The following is a 27841-nucleotide window of genomic DNA, read 5'->3' on the forward strand; positions in this document are numbered from 1 at the left end:
GCAGTCACATTATTTAACTATTTGCACTCTATTTAAATAATAAATCAATGTTCACAACTCTGTGACTGCATTACCAACTATGTTAGATCTTGATTTGAATATTATCTTAACCACAAATATGTCAGCTACACACGGACTGTTTTGAAAATATTACCTGTGAGCAGTCAAAACTCTCAGCATCACCAAGAACAACACCTGAGCTCACCTTTTATAACAGTAATTATTTATTAACAGAAGATGCTTCTTCGAGTAAGTGTCATGACATCCGCACTTGATCCACGCTGATAAGCAGAGAAACAACATTATCAGGACATTAATGAGAGGAAAATGTGACCTGTTAAGTGTCGAGTTAGTGCTCATCAGTTATCCTTGTTTATACAACATTACCTCAATCTCTCCACATCCGATTCTTGCAGTTGTGACACCAATGGCGTTAACGTAATATCAATATCTGGAAGTGTGTAACATTTGAAATGGTTCATTAAGCGGGCAGTGTATTGCATCGTTGTTATTCTCGGCACAACACACTGTAAATAAATGTTGCATTAACATATCCCACACAAAGGTTTGGTGTTAGTTACTAAATTACCATGACTTCATTGTGTCAGGAAAAGCACACAGTGGTGTCATCTTCTCTTCCTTTATGTCTTTTCTCTATTCCTCATCTCTCTGTCATTATTGCGATGCAAAGCAACTCAGTTGTCAAAGTCAAACCTTTGTTTTCAGGATCATTTTCAAAACCTTTATCTCCCACCATAAAGAATATGGCTATAATGACATGGCTGCCATTGTGTTTCTACCTGCTGTAGGAAGCAGGTCTTCAAGAACAAGACATGTAGCTCAAACATTGTAAGTTTGAAGCCACCATGTCTACCCACACAAAATGGAGAAGTAGCTTGAAGACAATACTCATATTACTGTTTGGATACTCATTGGATTAAATATTATCAAATAATTAATGATTAATTAAATTTAATAAGTTGCCCAACAGGATACACTTTCTATTGACAAAGTTCCATTGTAGTCAATAGTTTTCTTCTGTTTGCTGACTAAAGAAACAAGCATTCATGCAATCTAAACCTTTGAATGAAGACACCAACATACACTGACAGTAACTGTGTCCTGTTGAAGTGACGGCATGTTTGTTGACATGCCTAACAGACAAGATCCTGATGCAGCAGGATCAGTGGCGAGCTCTTTGTTTGCTCTTGCACTGAACACTTGAGTCAATGTGTCTAATTATGTTGGAGAGAGAGAGAGGTTTGTTTTAGCTCTTGAGCTCTGAGCAAACACTGCCTGGACCCAATTCAAACTCAACACTGTTCTCAGGATTTTAATGTTCCCAGGTACGTTTCTTTCCCATACAGAACTTTCATACTGTAGTGTTAACTTTGAATCTTTCTAATGGGGCTTTTTTTGACAGTAGTCAAGAGTCTGATTTGCAAGGGAGGCCAATACAATTTTAAGAAACATTACAGTAATATGTAAAAACATGGCCGCTCAAGGTATTGATTATTATTCAAAAATCTATCTATAGTTCCTATAAATCACATTAGTATATCACATATTTGTTTAGGACTAGATTATCATTGAGAATGTTGGCTATGCATCATTTATGTATGTTATGTGCATATATCATTTACCTAAATATCTACATGTATAATGTATAAACTATATTCTTAATTTGCAAGTGCGTGCATGTGTTGTATGGGGTTGGACTCGTATTGCAATCCAATGATGTAATGTAAACCCAACGTGTACCCACAATTCCTTGCATAATTGCCTATAAGCTGTGGTAAAAGCATTGCACTTGTCTATTATCACAAAAAACAAGTGGAGCATGAATAACAAAGTGTTATTGTTTGAGATTTATTTATTATTAGCCTATTATTATTTTAGGTAGCGAATGCAAAAGGCTAAGGTACGCTTTTGGCCACGCAGGTGAGACCCATGCCTGCAGGTGACCCTGCACACATTATTAAATAATACAAACTGTTGCTCTTATGTCCGCCGGTGAGAAAGATGCACTTCTTCACCCACATTTCTCATGGATAACGGCAGTAAGGATAGGTACCGTTGCTATGAATACAAACAAGCCTCTCTCTCTCACACTCTCTCTCTCTCTCTCTCCTCCCCGCTCGCTCCAGCCTCCCCCACGTGCTCCCTCTCTCTCGCTAATGTTTTGCTCGCGTTGCCAAGCAACGAGGGCGTGGTTTATCATCTCGTTCCAGTGATTTAAGGATACCTCTCGGGCGGTTTTCTCAGTTCAGGACGCCGGTCCCTGCATGGCAACATGCGCAAGGGGTTCCCCCGCACGTCGCCTCTCTGTATTATTTTACAAAATAGCGTTAGTGTTAAAAATTAATCTGTCTGGCACCCGGCGCGCCCATCAGCGACAGCATGTACTGGAATATAGTATAACGCGCGACGCGGAGCAGAAACTTTAAACCCGGGGATATTGAATCCAGTGCAGCCGCACCGAAGAGCAGCCGAAAGGACTCCACACACCGATTCTCATTGATGAGGTGTGGACCTTGAGAAACTTTTATATATTTTTTGACTGATGCACATCTACTTGCGGACTATGACAGCTTGATGTTCCTGGATCACTCCACAAGGATTTACCATGTTTTCTGTTTAATTTCAGGCAGCCTCCGAATGACGTCGAGATGGCTTTAGGTCGGACGCTTCTACCCTCCATATCCACGTTCGCCAGCGGCCCCACTGTCAAGAGCAAATCCATAGGAAGTGCCAATTTAGTAAGTAGCCTGTGGTCACTTCGTATTACATGCCAAATAGCCATGAGTATCAACAAATCTGTTCAGGGAAACTCTGTAACCTGTGCAGTTTATCTACAGTGTAGTTTTGTGTCGCTCCCGTGTTATTGTGCGCGCAGTCAGAGCTTGATAGCACGCTTTACTGGGGCGTGCACCAGGCTACGCAAGCAGGTTTTTTAGTGAAAGTGCACATGTGATAATGCACCCTACCTTAGAAAAACATTCTGATGCCCTCATGTTTATCATTTTTTATTTAGAATGGGTTAGCTGCGCATTGATTGCAAACATCATGTGTTACTTACCTGTTCCACCACTAGTGCTTTCCAGTGCATTTTCTTCGCAAGTGAGAATATTTTGTATTCGAGGAAGTGCTCTGTGCCAAGGACACTTGCTCCACCAGACTGAGCTCTGTAGCCAAGTTGTCAAAATAATCACTCTCCATTACAGATCCAGCTTATTTTCTCCTTGAACTATTGACTTATACTCGTGTCTGATGTCTTTATATATTCAAAACAAGCACTCATGTCTAAGTAGAACAGGACAAGTGTGATTTTCTTTGCTACACTCTGTATCTTATTAACAGTAACGTGATACAAACAAGCAGCCTATACGAGCACAGTCATTAATGCTTCTATAACTTTCTTGTAGAGATGGAAGGAGGAGTTGTCCCATCTTAAGAAACCAAGTGTGCCAACCGGAAGCAGCTGCTCTGACCCAGACCATCCCACTGCCACCAGCACATCAAGCCCCAGCATGTCCAAGAAAGAAGCAGAGCCTGACTTGGACTTGGACTACGACTTCATTCTGTCTAACTGTATTCTGCAGCAGCAGCAGCAGCAGCAGGAGGAGGAGGCCATGGCATGCAGCTCTGCCCAGACCCTGTCTCCTTCCCCCAGCTCTTTCTCCTCATCTTACCCTCTCCCCTCCCCTCAGGACACTGCCAGTGAGCTCCTCTATACCATTCCAGATATCAGTGACGTCTCGCCCTCTGGAGGCTTCGTGGCAGAGCTCATGAGACCCGAGTTGGACCCGGCGTACCTCCACCCCACCAGCCTCCACGGCAAATTTGTGGTAAAGACAACAATGGACATGGGAGAATACAGCCAAGGCGTGAATGTAAGCAAGGTCTGTGTTGCTGCTGTGTCAGACCCCACGCCTTCTCGTGCCTCGCCGTCCTTTACATGCCACAGGATAAAGCAAGAGAACCCCAGCAACTGCATCATCTCGCAGCCCATTGACCTACACCTGGGCAGAGGGAGCCAGCAGCAGCGGCCATGCCAGTTAGAGCTTCATGGCTTCCCTGGCGGAGGGAGATCCATGACAGGCGGCAGGTTATCCTCATCCTCTTCCCTCTCACCAGATCATCCTCTCAGCCGAGAGCACCAGGTTCTGGGACATCCCCACTCTCAGATCCCTGTAGCTCCCCAGGGATACCACCATATCTCCCCGCAGGGTTACACCTCCTTCCCTCAGCCATCCTCCCTGCAGTACCAAGGTCAGAGCACATTTCTTTTCCTCGTTAATCAGACCTACTTTATATCCTTTCTTGTAATCTCTTGTGGCTACTGAATGCAGTAATTTAAATGTGGGGAAAAAAACTTAACTCAGACTAACACAGAACAGTTAGACAAAAGTCCTTAGAGTCTATTTGGGCAACACAACTTTTCTTTCATCATAAAGTTCTTTAAACCAGCCAAAAAGAGATGCAAGACATTACCAGATGTTTAACAAAATATTAAATTATGTTATGTTATGTTATTTAAACAGGTTTTTAAGAAGAGTGCTGCTGCTTTCTATGTTGATGACAGAATTATTTATTTCTAAATGATTAGTGACATGCTGCAACTCCTACTGTATATCGACATATGCATCAGAAGTGATTTAAGTGCTCTCTTTATAATATGAGTACGAGTACAAGGCACCTTATTACTCAGCGTATTTCCTCTGTTCATGTGGTACCATGAGGATTCACCACGATCTTTTGACCCCACAGATCCTCTCATGATCTCCAGTGGAGACTGCTTACCAGAGGAACCAAAGCCTAAACGTGGTCGGCGCTCCTGGCCGAGGAAGAGAGTTGCCACACACACGTGTGACTATGTTGGCTGTGGGAAAACGTACACAAAGAGCTCTCACCTCAAAGCACATCACCGCACGCACACAGGTATGTAACTGTACGTTAGATTTTCTTTAAAGTGTCTTTTGGTGTTTTTTTGTCAGGCAGTTATATCGGGTTTAAATGAAATGATAGCCCTTAGCAGGTAGCTTTTTATATTCTCATCCAGAAGCATATTTTGTTTTTTAACGGTTTAATGCAGCTGTTTCCTACTTAAAAAAAATTATTCAGAGCTAATTACTATCCAAAACAGCACTTCACAGTGAATTATCGAGTCATGAATGGGGGTTAGATGGGTGGGGGATGGGGACTTGTTTGGCAGGTGCAGTGAAACAGGTTGATACTAATCCCTGCTCAAATACAAACCCCAGGCTTATTAGCTTGGCCTTTTATACACTAGCTGTAGGACAGGACGGACCTCTTTTCTCCTTGAGGTGGAGGAGGTTGTGCCAGTTTAACCTCAGGGCCAGCACAAATTACTCCATGTGTGTATTGTGTTTCCATCAAAGGGGAGAAGCCTTACCACTGCGACTGGGAGGGCTGCGGTTGGAAGTTTGCACGTTCGGACGAACTCACACGCCACTACAGGAAACACACAGGCCACCGGCCATTTCAGTGTCAGAAATGCGACCGGGCCTTCTCAAGGTCAGACCACCTTGCTCTCCATATGAAGAGACACTTATGAGACTTGGCGACGTATGAAGGCTACAGAAAAAATGTCAGTAACAATCCTGAACAAACTTTTGACCTACTTTTGTTTTTTTTGTTTTTTTTAAACCATAATTTGCCTTCAAGCCGTTGTCAAGCAACAAGACAAGCTGTGGTGTTCACGGCAAAAACAGCATTACTCCCTCAAAAGCCTAGAATTTCTCTGAAGACCGATCCCTTCTTCGCACATGGTGCAGGTGACTTGAAAATAACTCTGTCAGGGTTGTAAACTTTTATGAAAGGGACCAAACTGGAATTTGTCTTATTTAACAAACCGACAAAACTTGGAGGACCAGGTGCCAACAACTTTTTAACTGGAAATTTTTGTCAGGGAAACCAGGAGCAACAGACAAACATCTCCAGACGCCTTACACCAGCAACATGCCAATATAGGCTCTGTTATCACTACACACTGTTCAAAATACTGTATTAATAAATACATCTATATTTTTATACACATTTCACCTGCAATGCCATACATTTCAGGTACAATGTTAATTTATACAGAATGGTGCTCAGAGACTCTGAAGAAGGTTTTTGTTTTTGTTTTTATTAAAGAAAAGGTACCAAAGATTAAAGAAATTATACAAAAGGGTGATAACTATGAAAAAGTGCCATATGGTTGTTTGCGTGTATCTCGGAAACCTCTCTTCCACAATCTGACTCAAATCAGGTGAACACTTCACTTATAAATGGTGGTGCAATCTTCAATGCACTGCAGTTGCAAAGTGCAATAATTTATATGAGACATTCATATTTTTGTATTGAATGAGTAACTCTGAACAAAGTTTTTTTTGTTTATAGCCAAAATATGTAATATAATCTTGAATTTTGTACATTTGTAAATAAAAATGCTTTTTTTTTGTTATTATTTTGTATTGTACTCTATAATGAAATAAAATGTATTTGAAATAAGAAAACAATAATGACCTTTATACTCATAAAACATCATAGATTTCCCTGGTAGTGTAATGGAGAAGCACATTTAAATGGCAGCAACAGCTCAGACGTCTCACACACAATATCCCCCCCCCCCCCCCCCACCCCGCCATGATAATAGCGATATCGCTGCAGGCAAACTATCACAATGTTGCCGTTTTTAAAAGGATTTTAAAAATAATGCGCTCCTTCTTCCTTAGGGTTTTCTTTCCACCTGTCAGTTACCGAGTTACTGGCTGACACCAAATATGACAATCTGAATAAAACTCCTAAAGATGCCACAGTGAGATATTGTTGTGATATGGTTATGCAACATGTATGAACTGTATCCAGCAACATGCTATTTTTTACAAAGTTAAATGACTTTACTGAAAATAACTATATATAAAGTTGATGTTAACACCAATTGCATACGCTTTAATGCATGTTAAAATAAATGTTTTTAACCACATTCTTTACAGTAAATATAGATCATGATTTTGTATAAATAAATAAGAAAACACTTCTTTTTGAGGAGTAATACAACCTTTAAATTAATTTCAAATTGATCCAAACTGCGAGCGCTTGATCTGTTATGTATTAATTGTTAAAATGACTGTATGACTGAGACAATTATCCCGTACATTATGGCAAAACACCTCACAAAACTTCATAAATAGTGCAAACAAGCGACTAAAGAAATAAATACATTCTATTAGTAGTGACGTCTTTAAAACATAAGAGCCGATGTTTGAAGTGAAACATTTGTATACATGAAAGGGCCATTATGTATTCAAATATGTAGTTCAACTGTTTAAAGAGGTAACACTATTAATTAATACAAAGAAAGGTTGTATGTTGCTAAACTTCCTTCTGATGTTCACTCATTTTGTGGCACTCGGGTCACACATCTTCAGGCTGTGTTGACTTTAGGAAACATGTTCTGGTCTTTGTTGCCCCCTATAGGTCGGTTCAGTCTTAGGCACATTCAGGGCTCTTGTCTTTCAGCTTTCATTTCTAAATGGAGCATTGTGGGAAGTCTCTTTTAGGCCTATACAAAGTAAATAATGCTACATTTGGGAGATCACTAAGAATTCTGAGGAAACCTGCAAAATATAAGCAGTGGGTTAGATGACATTGACAAGCTCACATGAAAATAAATATTCTCTATTTAAAGAGTAACAACACTTTTTTTGTGTTAGTTAATTGCGTGCTTGCAGCACATTATGAATTTATCTTGGTCACAATTTTGTTTTCTGGATTTTTCTGAGAAAAAAGGCAAACACTTGGTAATAAAATGACAGTACACATACTTTACTCAGGGTTCCTACACATTTCTAGTCTTCTCGGTAGATTTTTTCAGATCCTACTCTGAGTACTAATAGCTATAAGTTTATGTAATTACATGGTCTGTTTACACGTTACATTCTGACTATGTATGTTAAAATGATCAAAGATAGTAGCCAGGTACTGTAGCTCATGCAATACAAATCAACAACACCAAAGTCGGACAAGTTCAATGCACAACATTTAAGCTGCAGTGCAATGGTATTCAGTTTCTGTCGTGTACATTTAAATAACTGTATACCTTCAACCCCTGCATAAACAGATGGGATGTTCATGTACCTGGGAACTAGAAAGGGGAACTAAAGACCTACCTATTGCTTTCGACATCCAGCTTGCTCTGGTCTGTGCTCTCACATACTGGCTGTGCTGTCTGCCTACTCCAAACAGCATTCAAAACTCTGCTGGTAATACATTTTTTGTATTTTTCTTTTTTGCCATACTTATTCATATAAAAATCTAATTTCATACTGCGTAGGAACAGTTTAGTGTTAAGCTACTCTTGGGTACTTATATATTTACATATTTCACTCACAATCACAGCAGCAAAGGCAGTTTTCATTTATTTTGAGAACTTTATTTTTCTGTAAAATGACAGTCATTGCAACTAATCCCTACCACATGAATGTAAACTAAATACATTATAAAATGCCTTCACATATTATGCATTGCAGTTTAGACTACGTTACACACTACTGTTGATTTACATGCAGCTGACGGGTGAGAAATGGAAAAAGAACCAGTGCCATACACGTTGCTTGTTTGTTGTGCACAGCTTTAATTTTTCAAATCTCCATTACTTGTCAACTTAAAAACAGAAGAATAATAGTGCATGAATACTGTCAGATCTAGCCTGAACAAATTTAACTTATTATGTGACACATACTGCAAACCATATTGATTAACTAAAGTAAAAAAAGAAAAGTGATTTCTGATGCAAAGTTATTGTACTTTAATTGTTTCTCCATTTCGAACTGATCACAAACAACAGCCTGTCCTTGTTCACCAGCTGATAATAATCCAGTGTTATTAAGAAAGCTGAATGTGAAAGTGGTGAATAAAAATAAAACTTATTTTGGAAACGTAACTAGGCTTGTTGTACACATATTTAGCAATCAAAAAGTAGAGGAAGAAATAAGAAAAAAGAAAATCTAAATGACAGTTTAATCATCGTCAAAGTTCTGTTGTAAAAGGAAGTTGGCTGCCAAGTTCTCATTCTTCTCACAAGCAAAGTAAGCTTGTATAACGAGTCCCTCTGGAAATCCTAACGCTTTTAGCTGGAATAAGGGAGAGAGATGCAAATTAGTCAAATACTACTTTAAACAAATGATCCTATGTGAAAGAAGTGTTTTAGCATCATATTCCAGCACTTCTAGCAAAGCAGTTCTGAACTTCTAAGAGAGAAAGGTTAGTGACAGTGTTGTGCTCCTCCTCACCCTCTCAATGGCCTCTTTCTCCTGTGGCGTGACCTGGATGTAGCTCATGTGACTCCCACCGGGTGCATCACCTGCCGTCCCTCCGGCTCCCCCTGCTCCACCACCTGCCGGCACTGCCTCTGGATTGGGTTCATTCAGCATCTGGATGAACTGCTCTTGGTGGCTGCTGATCTCCTACAGTGGTAAATCAACAGTTTAGGCATGGACTGTGGAGGCATAGCAACCTTTCATTGTTCCTTGGCAATCATAAGAAGAGGCAAGTGAAGCAAAGAATTATTAAAAAACAAACAACTGAACTTCATGTGTAAAATCGGTGGAGCACCTCTTTAAGTAAACTGTGACTCCACTGCTGTTTAAACCATGAACTTATTTAAATCAAACATGTGTCAGGGACCCCCTCCACCCACCTGCAGCAGCTCTGGGTTTTCCCTGCCGATCTCCTGCAGCAGGGCAGGAAGCAGAGCGGCATTCTGCTGGATCAGCTGTCGCATCACATGGAACTGGGGCTGATTTCTGAGGAAGCTCAAGGGGTTGCCTGAAAGGATAAAATTAGCCAGTCAGAATTATTAAGCCGCAAGAAGCCACACATGGAAGGATAATGATAAAAACACACATTTGCTGATTACGGCTGCTGGAATATGCCGAATAGTATCGGCCACGTACCTCCCGCAGCACTTGGTGAAGAGCCAGTGTTGGGGGGAAGGCTAATACCACCTATGGGTGCAGATTGAACTCCACTCACTGGAGACACCACCGCCTGAGGTCCTGCTGCATCGCCCGAATCTCTGCCTGGAATACCCTGAAAGAAAAAATTAATTAAATACTAACAATACACATTTTAGGATTGCGATTACTCGGAAAGCAACTCAGGAGTTCTGGGTGGAGGATTCGTCATGATTCACTGGCAAGTAAACTAAATAAAATACAAAAAACCTACATATGAAAACCTTCCAAAGACACTTTAAATGATACACTTATACTTTGCTATATGATTGTCCCAAACCACACAGAGGTAAAAACCTATCATGGGTTGTGTACAATCCAGCAATTTGCTCTATGACACATTTTCTAGTGCAAAAAAGACTAAAGACTTTTCTTACTGTGAGCAGGTACTCCACAGCTCTGTCTGGGTTGTTGAAGCTCGCTCGCAGAGCCGCTACGACCTGCTCCCTTTCGTAGCCCATGAGCATCATCTCGTTCACCATGGCGTCATATGATGGGCCCGTCACTAAAAGGGACACACAAACACCAATAAGAATCAGAAGTGCGACTGAAGAGCTTCATAGTCGGTCAACAGCACGATGGTCGACTGCCACATTTAAAGCCATTTCAGAAAATTAAGAACAAGCCCAATCACTTATCACATTAAAACATGGGTGTTTAAACATTTATTCACACATCAGCATTCTGTCAAACAGAAGACACTGTGCTCACATGTTTTTAAGGTCACAGAAAACAACTAAAATGTAATACTATGACAGCATAATAAACAAAACAAAGTATCAGTTGAACACAACTTTAATGCATAACAGGAATAGAATGAGGAGTTAGTATACATAAAGATCAATTTCTCTACGGTGTCCCAAAATAATAATCAATCTGCCTCAAACGCTGAGAATTCACATCAATGACTACACAAGTCATAATAATTAAGACCTACAGGATTTGCTCTGAGCAAAGCAATATTTGTAAAGCCGAAAGCATGTGGCCATGGGGAACTGTGAGATCATCTTTGGGCCGAGCCGCATTATCCGGCTGCTTATTGATTAAGATACATCTATGTGAGCATGATAGTGATATCCACAAGAAATAAGATGGACCAAAATGAAACCAATAAACTTGATTCACTTGTGGCCCCACAGATTTATTACGTACAAGATACGGCTTAAAGTCATTGAGGGAAAAAAAAAAGTCATTTTTGTCTAACAAATTGTGTGGTATTTATAACAACGATTCATAATTACATTTCCATCAGATCTACAAACAATAAAATGGCAAACAATAGTGACAGACACATGCAGCCTTACCTAGATTTGAAACGGCCTCATCGATCAGGTTTGTGTTTGTTGACGCCTCAGAGCTTCTGCAAGAGAAAACAGACCTTAAATGTGAGACGCGACCTGCACGCCACGTCTCAAAAAAAGACGCACTGAAACCACAGATAGCTGGAGACAAACATCTATCCATATTTACCCGACAAGAGTGGAAGTTGGTTCAGCAGTTGAAGACGGTCTGTCCTCTGGTTTGTCGTCTGTAGAGGAACGCTCTGCTGTGTTTTCAGAGCTGGACGATGAGGCAGCTGCTGCAGAAGCTGCAGTGCTGGGAGCTGAGGTGGAAGGTGAAGCGGCTGAGGCCGTTTTAGCCTGCGAAGCAATTTTTAAACACATGTTACTTCTCTGATATCACTCGATAGTCACAATGGGTCATTGTTTTATAAGTTGTCCTGCTGGGCATATATTGACTCAACGCCTAGCTTTAGCATCGGGGATTAACATTAAAAAAAAAAAAATGTAATGATGTTAGCCCCAAAGCTAGCAACAACGGCTCAGCCTCACTTAAAGTGAGCTGTCCTTTAACATAAACCAGGTTGTCATTGTAAGTGACAACACACCTGTATATAGCCTAATGAGATTGACGATGATTAATACAGCCTAATCATCGTCAATCAATCGTCATCAATTCTGTCCTATAGCATTACTGTATTATATTGTATAGGGAGTGTTACAGCAGGAAGGTTTAAACAGGATTAGCTTCTCCAACATGAGAGACATTCTCATCCAACCATTATAAGAGATGTATAATGAGCAACATTTCATGACAGGACGTTAACATGCTTAGGACAAATCTATTTCTAAAGATAATCTTATCTTTGCTTGGAACAAGTTAACTGCAATGTACAGGAAAATATGGGACTAGACTCGAGCCAGGCATTGACCCCACTCCAGGTCCGCAGACGTGATCACATTGTGAGCCACTTGTTCTAGTGAGTCATAAGACTGTTCAACAGCTCCCACAGAAAGACATGAGGTTGGTGGTGAAAAGAGAAAGTTTCAAAACGTAATCATAGTTTAGTGTTAGCTCATATTTATAAACAGGGCTGCAACTAACAATTATTTTTTTATACACGATTAATCTGGCGATTATTTTCTAGATTAATCTGTTGATCTATGAAATGCCAGAAACTAGAAGGTTTTTTTATTTTTTATCTGTTAAATAAAATAAAATAATTTACTGAAACAATTTCAAATTCACAAACCTTTGTCACCATGACGACCACAAAGTTCTTCTCATTGATATTGTATTCTTTGAGGGCTGTGTCATCGCTGAGGACTTTACCTGTGAAGAAACAAACATTTGTCACAATTCTCTTGGCTTTACCCGACATGAACTCTGAAACATCCAGGGAGGTAACAATAGATGGTATCATGTTATCATTGAATAGAAGGTCGTTGAGGAGATTAATTGCCTGCTTTTGTCACCACATCTGGTTCTTTTTGTTATATTGTTTTTGATTGTGCATATATGTCTGAGAAGCTACTTTAAGTAGGTCACACAAAAGCCCACTGTCTAATATGCTACAATATGCTTATACATACATACACAGTGCCTAGAAAGCGTCCTTTTGCATTTGTCATGTTTGGTTTTTACCAGCGCTTGTGTGTATCCATCTTTTGAAAGACAGATAACTGCAACGCTTGTTTAAACCATTGAAAGGTAGGCATGTCATGTAACACTTGTTAAACTGCAGCCTTTGCTGTAATCAGACATTTACATTTGTCTGACAGACCAATGTGTTCTTTGGCAGGTTTCTTGCTATAGGCTTTGCGCTATTGGCAACAGGAGATTAAAACTGTTGAACAGCTCTTGCTGTAGCTTTAATGCATCAAATGTACCTGCTTAAAAGAAACACTGCAGACCTTCAGCAACTGTTAACTAGCTCTACTGCAAATCCTTTTTATATCTGTAAAATAATACTGAGGCTCTAAAATGACATGGACAAAATACTTTTACTCAGACCCCTCAATGCAAAAATAGAACAAATCCAGTAGGTACACATTTGCATAACAATGCATCTACTAATACGTTTGGAAACAGACCCGTACCTATAATTACACAAGTTCTATTACAACACATCAAATCAATCATTTGACATAACATGATTAAGAGGAAAGCAAATAGTTTGGAAACGTCTTCTATAAATGGCCATTTAAAGGCTAAATCCTTGTTAACAAATTGAGTCAGACAACAAAAACTAAATCTTAATAATAAAAGTTTTTTTCTGATCCTGTTTGTATCAGTTTGGTTTGTAAACACAAGAGTAGAACAACCTGCAAAAAAAATAATCTTTCAAACATTGTCCAACTTTTTTGTCACACTTTAAGTCACTCTCCCCCCGACTAGCTTCAAAGATCTATGTTTGCTTTCATGGCAAATGTAGGCTGCCTGTGACTCTACAGTTAAAACATACAGTCAAGATAAATATAGATCCCAGTAGGAATCAGTCGAAGGCAGCTTGGTAATACATATCTAGAGTCACTCATCGAGGTGACACTGGAAAATTGAGAATAACCGTCCATCTCAACAATGACATCTTGGTGTAGTCTGATGTAGTTTGCTAACAGACCTCTTCTAACATTATGAAACAGTGTAATGGCTTGCAGCACAGAATACATGAATACAAGAAAACATGAGGCAGCTTTTTGGAGGAATTACTAAATGTGTTTTGTGTTGCAGTGAAGCATTGATCACCTGAAAATGAAGATAGAAATGTGAGGATTTAAGAAGGGTTAAAACCTGGAACATACCAGCATAGATCAGCTTCAGTCCACCGACTGAAAAATGGTCCTTTCCTTTCTCCTGTTCAATCTTCTCTTTTAAAGTCTTCACCTGAAAAACAAACAAAAAGAAGACATTTTTTCTTGATCCTTATTTAATGGGACAATATAAAATGAATCAGCTTCCTCGCCACCCTTTCACCCAGCCCTAACTATAGCACGAGTTAAAAAGTCCAAAGTGTGCTTCATAAAACTTGAGTTGAACAGGCATGATACTGCCACCACTCAATGTATTATAAACAGATGGCAAAACGTTTTGTATCGAAGAGAAGTTCATAAAATTCGTTTTCATGAGTGCATAAATAGAGTGCAAGTTAACATTACCTATGGGGGTTACTTAATTTAACGCTAGCCAACGTAACGTTAGCTAATATATGCAAACTCATCGAAAGTAAACGTTAACGGTTAAAGCTGTTTTTTGTAAGGAGCGTGTAAAGTTTTATTAAAATGTACAGTAGCCTTTAGGCCTTAAAGTTTAGTCAGTTAAAGTCAGATTTTGTTTCTCACCAAACACCGCTTAGTGCTGCTTTATAACGTTAACAACTTACCTAGCTAGCTTTTACGTTTGCATTAACATTACCTTTAACGTTATAGTCAAGCGCTATCACTAACGTTACATTAATCAGCCAATAACTTCATACTGTCACAAATGTGTAGATAATTTCGACTTATTCCACAGAAAATGAACTGTTAATGTATCATAACTAAATGGCTCACAAACACTAAAAGCGAGTCAACGGTAATGCTACCTTGTCCATAAGTGGGCTACGGCTAAATGCTGACAATACAAACTACTTTGCTGACCAGTATTAAATAAATGACGATAATCTGTCTCAAGACCGACGTCCAACACACGCCATATTAACCTGAACAGTTGGTCCGTCTAAAATATATCTGTCGTTTTTACGCAGACCCATCTATCGATCGTGTAATTTGAAATGGTCAAAAACTGAAGTCCCCCGTTCCAGAACATATTCAACTCCCACTCCACCCCCTTTCACGAATGCATGGTTTCAACTCTCACCGTCTCCTCTTCATCGATGTCGATTTTAAACGTCTGCTGTTGTAAGGTTTTCAAAGTTATCTGCATTTTGTCGTTGTAGTGTTTTTCGCCGGGCTTAGTTTAAACGTTGTAGATCCAACTTGCAAGAATCTGTTCTGTTTTTGTTGGCTCATTACAAACTGTCAGCCGCCATGACTTTTCACCTTTCTTCTTCTATGTAAGATATTCAAGCTACAGCGCTCCTACTGGTTAACATTAAAACTGCAGCGAATTACCAATTTTACAGTTGTGTTTAGTTAGTAGCCGAGTAGGATATTCATCATATCCTTTACTAAAATATGTCGAAATATCTGAATTTCAAAGTACTTCATTGCAAAGAAAAGTCCTGAATGCAACATTGTACTTAAGTAAAAGTAAAATCATTTTCAGCTAAATGTAGCTCACTAAACGTAGTCTAGGCCTATCAACAGTAAAAGTAGGCCTACTCTTTACAAGGGCCCCTCTCAGAGAGTTATAATAGTATATGTTATTTTATTGGATTACTATTACTGATTTATTAACATATGAGCAGCATTTAAATGTTGCAGTTTGTCAATATCGAGCCAAATAGTTGCTTGGGTAGTTTAATATAAATAAATATAGGGCCCTGTCAACTGACCATATCTAATACACTGATCATATGTTCTTCATTTAAAACCTATATCTGCAAAATAAATCGTGTTGATAAATATAAGCCTATTCAAGAAAAAGTGACGATAGGCCACCCGCCTGTGGTAGAGTTGTGAAGTAACACGAAATAGAAATACTTAAGTAAAGCTAAGTACAGTAAATTAAATAATTTAAATGCTGGAAATTACTGTAGAAATTGAGGATAGTTTACATTTTTTATTATTTTTGTGTTTAAATATATATGCACAGTTTCACTTGTAATAAAAATAAGAATGAAGACAAATACCATATATTAAAAATACTTACTATGTAAGTATTATATCCACCCTAATGTTTCACATACACATGGCTGATTTAGGGTGCAATAGTGAACAATAATGTCACTTTGCTCTACTTGGATGCAAGTAAAAATATCTGTGTTCATCAGTTCATTAATTTCTGTTTCAATACTTCTTGACACATTTCACATTGTATGTCGACTTTAAATTGACATGTGATGAAAACATTGCTTGCCTTTTACCTTTGGATACTCCTGGTGCTTCTTCATAACGTTCTTCTCAAGACTATCATTGGTGGAATTGAGTTAGCATTTAATGCTGTCATCACAAACAATCTCAGGTCCTTCAAGCATGGATGCATTTCAATATTATCCACTCAGCACTCTGTATTCAGAGGCTTTATTGACTTCTGTCTCATATGCTGCACAGCTCTGTCTCTGAGAGGACTGTTAAGTGCGAGAGATAATATGTGGGAGCTCAAAGGGGTCTCTTCCCCAGGCCACTTCGTCCTTACTCTCATATCACTCCCCTTCACTTTCTATCACTGTATGTGTGAATCTGTTTATCTCCCACTCCTCTCAACTGTCTCTCCCTGTTCTTCTGACGCTCTTACTCTTCTTCTATCTAGACACCCCCCCCCTCCTCTCTCTTATCATCCAGTTATTGCGACAGGAGCAGTGCCCTTGCCTGCCTTGGTCGGGGCACACGCTCATCAGGCATTCCTTATGTTGCTCCACTCAGCAGCAGCGGCAGCAGAGGCAGTGTCCTCCTTTCCCCTCGCCTCACTGTGGCTGTGCCTCTTGCTCCTGTCTCCAGGGGTCGTCAGTCTGCCATCGGGCCCCCTCTGAAGTGGTGAGCCACAGAGATTACAGTCTAATCCCTGGTGACTTGGAGATATTTTTAAGAGATGATGTTAGACATGTGAAATAAAGACGCGGCCCCTTCTAAAACAGGCGGGAGAGGAAATGCAGAGGACATGTGTGAAATTGAGACTTTCAATAGAAAGACAGATAGACTCCTCCAAGTGCTGTTTTTTGGCGATACGAGGAGATGTTGAGAAAATAAAATACCAACAGAGAAATATAAAGTGGAAGCAAAGCCTGCTGATCTCAATGACTCGTGGTATTTAGGGCGCAAGAGCTGCAGCTCTTTATGCATGTATACAGAGACACACAAACACGTACATGACACACACTCACAACTGGCATTTGCAGGGTTTGCGGTTTTGGTCAGCAGAGCTCTTGCTGGGTATGGAGTGGAGTAAAGAGAGAGAGAAACAGAGGGGTGGAAGGGTGGAACACAGACTGAAGGCCACTGAGATGCCTTCTCAGCCCCAAGCTATTTCCTGTGGACGAGCAGCGTGGACTATTATTGGTTGTTCTAAGGGCTCTGTGGACATGTTACAGAGGAAATCCTATATCTCACTAAGAAAGGGGAAACATAACAAACAAAAGGTAGAATGGATTGACATGAAGACATTTTAAACCTTTTAACAAAGGCTCAAGTGTTGCTGGTGTCCATCCGACTGTTGTTAACCATAAAATAATTTGAAAGATTGATATGAACAAACATAAGACAGAGGGGGTACATTTACAGAATTAAAACAAGATGAACTACAAGACAGCCATGCTAGCCGCTCTGTTAGGCTGTTCTTCGGCAGAGGTGCTTTGAGCTAATTGCTAATGTCAGCAGGGTAACATGCTCACAACGTTGTTGTCGCTGTTGTTTAGCAGGTCGCCCTTTAACCATGTTCACCATCTTTATTTGCCAGGTTTAACACTTGCCAATTACATTAGCACTACACATAAAGTACAGCTGAGGCTGATGGCATCAGGTATTTGGTCATACGCCCAAGTATTCTCGCCGGATGGCACTAGAAGAGAAGTCCAGGGATCACCAAAGTTATTGTAATTAATCCTGAAGGGAACATCAATGTCTACCAAATTTCATAGCAATCCATCCAACAGTTGTTAAGACATTTCACTTAAAATCTCAAATGTGACGTTCATGGTGACGCTACAGGAAAGGTCATGTGATCACCAACGTTATCAGGATTCATCCTCTGGGCACCATGAATGTCTGCAGCAAATGGCAATACAAAATAGATTTTCAGTGTGTACCAAAGTTGTGGACCGAGCAACTGTCATCCCTAGAGTAACGACGGTTGCTAAAAATATATTTTGCTTAGAGGCCTGCCCATGACTGGAATTCCCAAACTATAATATCTTTGTCCCGGTTGAAGCAGCTTTACTAAAACCTTCTTTATTGTTCTCCCACCTGGAGCAAAATATTTGCGTTGGCTGGGTATTTGTATTAATAGAATGAGGCAAATAAAAATGGCTTCTCGCTACGAGAAGACATGAGGTATTCACTATTTGATCAAATGTGTGACTATTTCTTAGCATCTTAAGAAAGAAGGCGTTAAAGGTGATTTGATGAGAACCTTTAAATTTGACTGACTTGCTCCTTTGGCATTACTTCGCCGTTGACAGTGAAGTACTTTACTTACACTTAATTTGGAATTTGCTATTCAGAAAGCTTGCTTATCAGTGAATTTGAACAGTTTGACATCTGAGCTGATATTCATAATTCACTGATTTAGAGGGCTGCGGAAGTTAAATATCAAACACGAGAAAGCGATATTATGCATGATATTAAATGAATCAAGTCTGCAGAAAATATAGAAGTTATTTTACAAAGTTAAAGTGTAGCATGTTGCCACAATACTGTATTTAAGACTCACCATCTTATCGTTAAGCAAGGATAAGTCACTTGTCAGAGCCCTGATTGAATTTATATGAGATGTCTGTACAAAAAGGAGATAAACATAATTAACCGTTATCTGATAACTTTATTATCAAGTTAAAAAAAGACAATGAATTACAATATTTACAGAATATCCAGAGATAAATGGAATAAAATTGTAAACAATCATTCTAGGCAACATCACAACCCACCATCAGGTAATCAGATTTATATGGGAAGAAAGGCAAGAAGGAGATTCTAGTGTCAAACTATGGAGACAACAGTCTGAAAAGAGAAATGCATCGGAAACAAACTAAACATATATACAAGTATCCAGTGTGTTGTCAGCAGGGGCTTAACTTTGGGTAAACTGGGAATATCACAGTCTAGAGACTGCACACAGTGAGGGATTCATAGTCATTTTCTATTAAAATGATCCACAGAACAACAAACAATTTCGGGTTGACAGCTTCATTACCCAGATTGTCCCAATTTATCATCTGTTTTACACTGGGCTTTCAAGCTGGGCAACAAGCTGCCTTACAAACCTTATTTCTACAACAACAGTTTTCAAACAGTTTAACTTTCAAAAAGCTACAAGCTCGTCCTGAAAAAACAGAAAAAGGGCTTTGAGATTCAGCACCATCTCAACAGGATTTTTAAGGTATTACAAGGAATGAGGAACATAGTGGTGCTGCTACATTCCCACCTCTTGTTGTGTGGGGGTAGAGTAAGCAGATGTCCTTTCTGGTGATGGACAGAAGATACTGGAGTGTCAGATGTTCGATTAGACATGAGTCAGCTAGATCCCAGAGGGATCTATAGGTCGACTGGGAACCCAGATGGTGGCCAATCCCAGAAAAGGACCAAGCAGTTCAGGTGCCCCCAAAGAAATGTATTTTCTTGTCTCTTAAATTTGCCACATTTTTCTTCTTCACAATAAAAGTCCTGGCCATTAATTAGTAAAGAACGGTATCATTTTTCCTTCATATGTTTAAATATTGTACAACCACACTGCTCTTCCTATCAGCTCATTCCCATTACAGTACAAAAAAGGAGATATTTTTTTATTGTAACCAGACATTGTACAACAGCGTAATAATGTTGAATTGGGGACTCAAACAGCCCCTAAGGGTTAGCTATCATCTTTAGATTTCTTTTTTTTCTTCTTTTTTTAAATGAAAACACCTAAAGGAAAAAAGGGTTAAAGTATCCTTTCTGAAACACCACGGTTCAAACACTTAACAAGTAGTTTTGTTTTCTATACATGGCTGCAAACATGTTGGTTCCTGGTTCCAAACTCAAATTTCCCATTTCCATCAATGGTTCAATGCTCAGGAAAGACAATCACAGCAGCAAACACCGCGGGCTTGGTAAATATTTTGGTACCAAGAACACAATGGCATTAACTGTGCTCCTCTACAAATTTGATATTGTAGTTATCAGCCATTTTATTTCAGATTGTTTAATGTTGCTTATTGGTCATATTGGAATTGGACATTGGACATTTGCTATTCATTATCTTATAAGGCTTTAGGGCATTCAAGCAGCAACTTCCAACAAATACAATCTCTGCCTTTTGTCAGTATCAACAATAATATGATAACTTTGTCTAAAAAGAAGCACACTAATGCAGACTATGACAGTTGTGCTATTTTAAAGGGGTTTAAGTTGGGGGATTTGACACCTTTAAAAAGTAAATCTTCAACATACAGTCCCAGTGGTAAATATGCTTTATATTCGTGGAAACAAATGGTTTGAGGGCTTTTAGACCTAGTCACATTTGTCTTTTCAGTGTTTCTCATTACATCAAAACTGGACCACAAACTGCAGAAAAACATGTTTGTGGTGTCTGTGGCATCAGCCATAAGTTTCTGAAGGGACGTCTCGCGGCCAAGATTTGAGTGTAATGCTTAATGCCAGCCTATCAGTCATTTGGAGCCTAAAAATCTGAATTTGGGCCATGTGGAAGGACCTGGATGGAGTTGAGGTAATCACCAAGGCTGACTGTGAAAGGCAGAGACATCTGTCAATCAAGCAAACATGGCTCCACTTATAACCAGTTCAGCATGGAATTATATTTGTTGTGCTCACAGCATTAAAAAAACAACAACCACACACTTAGCAGCGTTTCTTTCCATAAGCACAGCTCCATTTCTTTTATGCTGTTAATATAACAATTAAATTCCATCCACTTCCCTTCGATCGGCATTAAATCTCCGACGGATATCTCAAATAAAAACAAAGATATCTGCATGGCAGAGGTTGATTATATATATATTTTCTACGTAATTTGGTAAGAACCAACACTTTAAGCCTCAACATCCTCTTCACTGCGGTTTGCACTACCCTGGTTCTTGTGCTGGTACTCACTCTGTGCAATTACAATAAAAGTTTAATCTTATTTAATCTAATCTGATTTTATTTCAACAATGACTTTCAAAAGGGCCACTAAGGCACACATTAGAAGAAGTGATATTACCTGTTGAGGCCATAAATTCTTGTGGAAAGAAACATTAGATTTTGAGAGATTGGGGGATGATTTCCTGGTTACTTTCCAACCAGCAGGCGACATTTTAAAGCCATTTGGTGGCTATTAGGGGAACTGCATTTTAAGGCACTTAAGCACTGGCTTTAACACTCAGCCGTAGTGGTCAGCCTCCTCCAAACTTTGCATTAAATTGTCATTTGTGGATGCACTTCACTGGATTCTGGCACATCCAATTATGAATTTTGCACTGAAAAGACAAGTGTAACATCCGTCTATTGATCATAATGCCATTTGTGTAAAACCTGTGGTTACTTTTCAGGCGAACTCTTGCTATGCTCATCTTAACGGATACCTACTGTATATCACATGGATACAGTAATGACACATTGAACATATCTCTGTTGTTATATTGATCTTCTGAGAGCCCAGGACAACAGACAGCAGGATATCTCACAGGGGACGAGAGATTTAAACTAATCCCATTACTTCCATAATTTCATCAGTGAAATTACTGGACAATAAACAAATAAAGTCAAAATGTGAAGGGTGCCACAGGCTGAAGGCTTATACGTAGTATAATATTAAGGGACCTAAAATATAGCAATTTGCTACAAACATTGGGGCAAATTGTCAGTATTTTCTACGAATGAAGGAAACACGATTTGTGGTTTTACTAAAATAGATAAGGTGCGACTCTTTTTCAAGGAATACTTCTACACATTTAACACAGGGCTAAGATGAAAAAAGTTCGACAAGAAACGAGAAAAGGAAGCTCTACAGTGGGCCACGGTTTTAAATGCTTTCATATCTTGTTTGTTCCTTTTGGGTAAATTTATACTACCCATGTTTTGGGGGGAGTGTAAAAGGTGCTTCAAATAATAAAATACTAAATTTAGTTAATCATTTTGGACAACATTCTTTATAAATAGCTTAGTTTTTTATCTAGGTGGGATCTTTCACTGTAGATTTGACCAGAATGTCAGCAATAAAGAGTTCTGTTCACTATTGGTTACCAATATATTAAGATCTGTCCTAGGGGACTGCCCGTTTAAAGAGCTCAGCCGTTTTATGCAGCACAATCTAATACTTAAATATGTAACACCTAAAATCTAGTAATGCTCCAACTCATAAGTAGTCACTTTTTTTTTCAGTTTCAATCTTTTTGTTTCCTTTGACGTCCTATTTTAAGATTCAACTCAGTGCTGATCCTACCCAATGTTATCAGCTTCTACCAAGAGGCCACAATCAGTTCAACCAAACTGTTCATCCTTTTTGGTGTCAAGCATTTCTTTGTCTTCCACATACTGGCTTGGGCTTCTCAGTGATATATCAGCAGTGTTCACTTCCTCGTTCAGGTCCAATCCTGCGTCCTCCAACAAGACAGAGGAGCCAGTGGAAGATGAAGCTGAGGCCTCTATCGCGGAGGTGGTGCTGGTGTCCATTTGACTGTTGTTAACCATCCTAAGAAGGAGGAAGGGAGCAGAAATAAATGCTTTTAACATGTGGAAAGATATGAACAAATGTAAGACTGATGACAGAAGGGGCACGATTTTAGAAATGCAGACATACACTAATAAAACAGGACTGAACCATGCTATATGTCTGTGAGGCTGTACTTACACAGCTGTGCTTGGAGCTAAATACTGACATCCTCATGATGACAATGATTAGTCCCTATCGTTGGCACAAAGATCAGAAAAGCTTGCACACAAAACAGAAATAGTAAAGAATACTAACATGCCATGTCGAAGGACATGACGTTCCCACTCGAGGCTGTTGGTGAAGCAGCGGCCACAGAACTCACAGGGAAGACGCTTCTCTGCAGAACAGCTGCTGCTGCTGCTGCTGCTGGGAGATGCAAGGACTTCTGGGAAATAGAGTTCAAATAATTGGCCAGTTTTAGAACAGTAATTTGAATTAATGTGTTAATTTCCTATTCTCTACAATATTTGAAAACTATAGAGATATTTCTTGCTCTAGTTTGTTTATTATCAGCCAATCAGTATTCCATACACAATTATACACCAGTCACAAAGCAAAAGATGCTTAATGTATTAGAAAGAAATGGCTGCTCTGTAGAACAGGGATGATCAGAATTATTTTAGTATGAAATCTACTTTTTCCTTCAGTGAACAACCAAAGCCAGTCAAGTATACTCTGTGAATAATAAACTAGAAGATTGAAAAGCAAAAATCAATTTAAAATGACAAGACAGTGGCTACTTTTGAGGAAACACACTGCTCATGAAGAATAGCTAAACACATAAAACAAAGTAGGCTATGGGACTTCCACTAATCTGGCAGTATGATTGTTTTCTTTCTTTCTTATTTGTCTTAAAATGAGACACAGGAGATTTTTCACAAAGATCACATTTTGATATACAATTACTGAGAACACAACAGAAAATGCCTTTTCAGCAGATACCCATTTATAGTGTAATCCCAAAAGCCTTTGTAAAGAAATGCGTTATGTGATAGGCTCATCTGCAGCGTTTGTCCTTTGGATATGGAAACCGTCTATCAACAGGATAAGAATGAATGAGTAGATAAAGTGTAACACAGGAGAGCAACAACAATGACCTCATCTGTGTTTACCTTGTAAGCCAGGCTTCTCCTCCTTAACCCCTCTGACATCATCTTCATCTTCTTCCTCCTCTTCCTCTTTGATGTTGTCCTCTATCTCTTCATCATCCATCTCTCTCTGTTCCTCCAACATGTTCTCCATAATCTCCATTCCTTCGTCCTCGTCCTCTGCAGCTACTTTTCCATCTCTAACCATCTCCATGATTTCTCTTGCTTCTTCCTCCTCTGCGCTGCTCCCTTGTTCCTTTATCTTCTCCAGCTGGTCCAGGTTGACGCGGCCCATCAGCTCGAAGTTCCGGATAACCTGATCAGAAACAGGAGGTATTAATTGCGTCCTGAACAATATTCATCTTGGAGAACTCCTTTGTGGGGCTTTTCCTTTTGAAAGTGAAAGAGTGGATTTGCACAATGCTTTACATTTATGTGTGTTTAGGTCTTTTTCTTTTTTTATAAACTGAATTTTAAATAAAAGTTAATAAATCTGGTTTGTCTCAAGCCAGAGGTGTATTTGTATTATGTACAATGCAGCATAAGGTGATGAGTAAACTCAAATGTAAGAAATAAGATGAAATATTTTCATGACAGAACCATCTATTTCATTGCTTAAACATCTCTCTGAGCAATTCCCTCCTCCCACACACTCAGAGCCGTGCAACATCCTTCCCAGCAGTGACAATGTCACTCCTCCTACCATGAATAAGCTCTCTGTGTCACCCAGTGAGAGCCCTGCTCTCTCATTATTCCTTTAACTTGCATGCTGACGATTGACATTTAAGTTTTTCCAAGATTGAGACATACATTTACATAACCCCGATGGTAAGAACATACTGTATATATTTTTGCGTTGCCTTCATTGCTTTCTGGACCTTTTTTGACCTTCAGCTACACGTGAAAGGACCAAATATTCCTGCACACTGCCAAACACCTGTACTCACTTTATTTATGATGTTTTGATCCGCATACCTTCAAATACAATTCATATAGACAAACAGTACTCGGTACCATATATGTAAACGTAGCCGGGGAAAGAGGGTGCCAGCAGTAAGGTTCACATATACAGTATATGGTGCTGGTGCTGTTTATCTGTATGAATTATATTTGATGAGGGTGTGCGTGATTTACTTATTTTTGGGTTCTTTCAAAGTAAGAGTTTTTGATCCAATGCATCTGTCTGGTGTGCAGTAACTTTGTAGTAACTGTGACCTTGATCTACAGCAGATAACATCTTATGTAGCACCACTTCTTTGTCAAATAATGACCTGAATGAGAAAGGTGCGTAATACAGCATGCACATAAAAAAATCTGATTTCAGCCTCATTGTCATTTGATCAGTTTTATACAAGTGAACAGGCAAACAGCTTCCAGCACTTGCTGAAGTTTGGTATCAATAGTTGCTGTTTCCTTGCCTGATTATATATAATTTCTTTAACAGTGGCATCAGTTATTTAAAAAATAACAGGATATTTGAATTGTTTTTTTGTATTTTTCTGATTGCTGAGGATGTGTTTGATTTGAGAGTTGTAAATTGGATTAGGCATACTATCTTAACGCTGGGAATAGACAGTTGATTGGCAGATGATTACCTCTCATAAAACCAGCAGAGGCCATAAAGTATTAATTGAACATTCTGTGTTGAGTGTGTGAGCTGTAAACATCTCATATTACAGCCTATTAATCAGACTGATTATTAAAACATGTTATTATGAGTAAACCACATTCAATAAGACTCTCTGTCGGAGACGAGCCAGAAAGTCTCTAATTATATTGTAGAAATCAATTACGTAAGGCATATCAATTTAAATTTAGTTACACAAAACTTCATGTATATCATATATGGACTTTCACTGACCTTGTGCTCAAGGCGCAGATGCTCCTCTAGCTGGCTCCGTTGACTGCTGTCGTAATAACAGAGCAGGCACTGGTAGGGTTTGATCTCAGCGTGCTTCTGCAGGTGCAGCTGCAGGGTCTGGTCACTGGAGCATGTGAAGGTGCATTTGTGGCAACGGAACACGAGGCCCTGCAGGTGGCGCGACAACTTGGAGCGGCTGACCTCCAGCGGAGCCACGCGCTCCTCTGGTGGAGGAAGAGGAGAGAGCAAAGTGGATTATTAGCTTCAACATATACTGAATTCATTAATTATTCAATATACAAATAGCTTCACTTGTATATATGGTTTAATTGTATTTACTTTGTTTGCACTATGTTTACGTTTCTTATATTGGAATACAAGATGCATCAATGTTGTCAGGAAGAAAGAAAATGTGTTCAGTTTGTCAACTTCTCAGAAAATATGTTTGATAAGCCCTACCTTTTTATAAAAACAATTTAGTCACACCACATTACCACTGCCTACGCTACAGGTTATGAGGTTTTCATTTGACTGTGATGTCATTTAAAGGGATAGTTTGACATTTTGAGAAATACATGTAACTGCTTTCTTGACGAGGAGAGTTGAGAAGATTGCTCCCACTCTCATGTCTGTATGGTTAATGGGATGTTTGTCCAGTTAGCTTAGCATACAAACTGAAATAGATAGCTGTTAGAATGTAAAAACAAACATCTGGCAATCAGGTTCATTTAATCTGCACAAAAATTTAAACCTCCAAATTATTATTTGGTTAAATCGTTTTTTTTGGCAAACAGCAGAGATTTCCTGTCACGTCAGGAAGTCAATGCACTCGGGAATATTAAAGCAGAAGCTGTAAACTATCAGTCTTTATACTAAGCTTGATATCCTAATCTAACTTGGCAAGAAAGAGAACACGTGTATTTCCCAAAATCTCTAAATACCCCTTTAAATTGTTTACTATTGCCCCTGGTTCCATTTTCCATGATATGTACCTCTGTGCAGGACAATGTGGTCAATCATGTTGCTCTTGTGTTTGGTGTGGTAGAGGCAGAGAGGGCAGCGCAGGTCTTTAGGTAGGTTGGCAGGTGCATTGTTGTTGTGACCGGCCTCCACATGCATGGTGAAGGTGTTCCTGAGATAGATTCAGAGACGGAAAGAAGGATCATTAAACTATTGAGGGAATGTATCCAGTGCTTTTCTATCTAGTATCTGTACAGTTGAATACACCTGAGAATGTATGTTACTGTACTTGTACTTGCAACATCTACAGTATACTCACATAAACAGCATAAGGCATATATCTCAGTCATTTTCATATTTTCTCTGCTGAAGTCTTTTCTTACTTGTAGCAGGTGAAAAAGGAACAGTCTTTGCACTTGAAGAGCTTCTTGCCACCGTGGCGGTCCCTGTAGTGCCGACGCAGGCTCTGCATGTACCCAGAGCTGAACTCACAGAACTCACAAGTGAGGATGCTGTCTGGGCGATTATCAGCCGCTGTTGAGACGCCAGGTGTGGAGCTGGAAGACATTTGACTGCGGGAGGCCAGCTGGTAATGACTAAGCTGCTGACGAACATCCGCTGTCTCCAGGTATGATGGATCTTAAACAGGGGAATAAGTTGAGAGAAACTTGTTTAATATATTGTAACATAGAGTTTGGATTCAAGTGAAAATGGAACAGCTCATAAAATATAATGCATTGTTATAGTTTTTGGCCTGTGGCTTCTTATAAAAAATCAGACTCTACTTGGGGCTCATTGCCGCGTTTCAGATGTTACAAATTGTTAGTTCCACCAAAGAGACATTTCCCCTCGAAACGTCTCAGATGGTTTCATTTAAATATCCGTTTGAAGAAATATTCTCCGATATTTCACAAAAAAAGCAAAGATTAGAGAAAAGTTAACGCTGATTTATGTAGCAGAACATTCTTTTTTCTTCTTTTGTAACCCATTAATCATCTCACGACCCCTCAGATTTATCTTGTCGTCCTTTGGAGGGGGCCCCGGGTTGAGAAGCACCGGACTACCTAACTGTGCATTAAGTAGTAATATACCAGCTCTACTTCCACCAGCTCCAACAGGAAAATAACTCA

At 39.4% G+C, this 27841-nt stretch overlaps 3 protein-coding genes across 3 annotated transcripts in view; 1 reads left to right on the forward strand and 2 right to left on the reverse strand.

The window, feature by feature from the left end:
• The first annotated feature begins 2278 nt into the window (after positions 1-2278).
• On the forward strand, positions 2279-6469 carry klf4 (Kruppel like factor 4). The gene is made up of 5 exons (XM_029444017.1): positions 2279-2525; positions 2648-2759; positions 3426-4272; positions 4771-4941; positions 5403-6469. Exons 1-5 carry the CDS (start codon positions 2521-2523, stop codon positions 5576-5578), a joined length of 1311 nt encoding a protein of 436 aa, XP_029299877.1. The 5' UTR covers positions 2279-2520; the 3' UTR covers positions 5579-6469.
• Positions 6470-8621: 2152 nt separating this feature from the next.
• Positions 8622-15357, reverse strand: rad23b (RAD23 homolog B, nucleotide excision repair protein). Its single transcript, XM_029445481.1, has 10 exons — positions 15159-15357; positions 14105-14186; positions 12556-12635; positions 11493-11662; positions 11327-11382; positions 10400-10527; positions 9963-10098; positions 9707-9834; positions 9300-9473; positions 8622-9140 (listed from the first exon to the last, which is right to left on the reverse strand). The coding sequence occupies exons 1-10, from the start codon at positions 15222-15224 to the stop codon at positions 9027-9029; spliced, it is 1134 nt and encodes a 377-aa protein (XP_029301341.1). The 5' UTR covers positions 15225-15357; the 3' UTR covers positions 8622-9026.
• A 3558-nt stretch (positions 15358-18915) lies between these two features.
• znf462 (zinc finger protein 462) overlaps positions 18916-27841 on the reverse strand; it is a 46670-nt gene continuing 37744 nt past the window's right edge. The window contains 6 exon segments of the mRNA XM_029444259.1: positions 18916-22781; positions 23058-23187; positions 23915-24206; positions 25752-25975; positions 26744-26883; positions 27095-27350. Coding sequence (XP_029300119.1) covers positions 22571-22781; positions 23058-23187; positions 23915-24206; positions 25752-25975; positions 26744-26883; positions 27095-27350 — 1253 coding nt within the window. The 3' untranslated portion in view covers positions 18916-22570.

Source organism: Cottoperca gobio, chromosome 12, assembly GCF_900634415.1.
Source record: "Cottoperca gobio chromosome 12, fCotGob3.1, whole genome shotgun sequence".
Lineage (NCBI taxonomy): Eukaryota > Metazoa > Chordata > Actinopteri > Perciformes > Bovichtidae > Cottoperca > Cottoperca gobio.

What these genes read in the sequence shown, in the direction of transcription:
- klf4 (XM_029444017.1), top strand. An exon ending in ATCCTCCCTGCAGTACCAAG is followed by an intron (nt 4,273 to 4,770) that starts GTCAGAGCACAT and finishes TTGACCCCACAG; the next exon opens with ATCCTCTCATGATCTCCAGT. An exon ending in ACATCACCGCACGCACACAG is followed by an intron (nt 4,942 to 5,402) that starts GTATGTAACTGT and finishes TTTCCATCAAAG; the next exon opens with GGGAGAAGCCTTACCACTGC.
- rad23b (XM_029445481.1), bottom strand. Translation starts at nt 15,224, where the DNA reads ATGCAGATAACTTTGAAAACCTTACAACAGCAGACGTTTAAAATCGAC. An exon ending in TGAGGCCGTTTCAAATCTAG is followed by an intron (nt 10,528 to 11,326) that starts GTAAGGCTGCAT and finishes TGTCCCTTTTAG; the next exon opens with TGACGGGCCCATCATATGAC. An exon ending in AAAACCCAGAGCTGCTGCAG is followed by an intron (nt 9,474 to 9,706) that starts GTGGGTGGAGGG and finishes TTACCACTGTAG; the next exon opens with GAGATCAGCAGCCACCAAGA.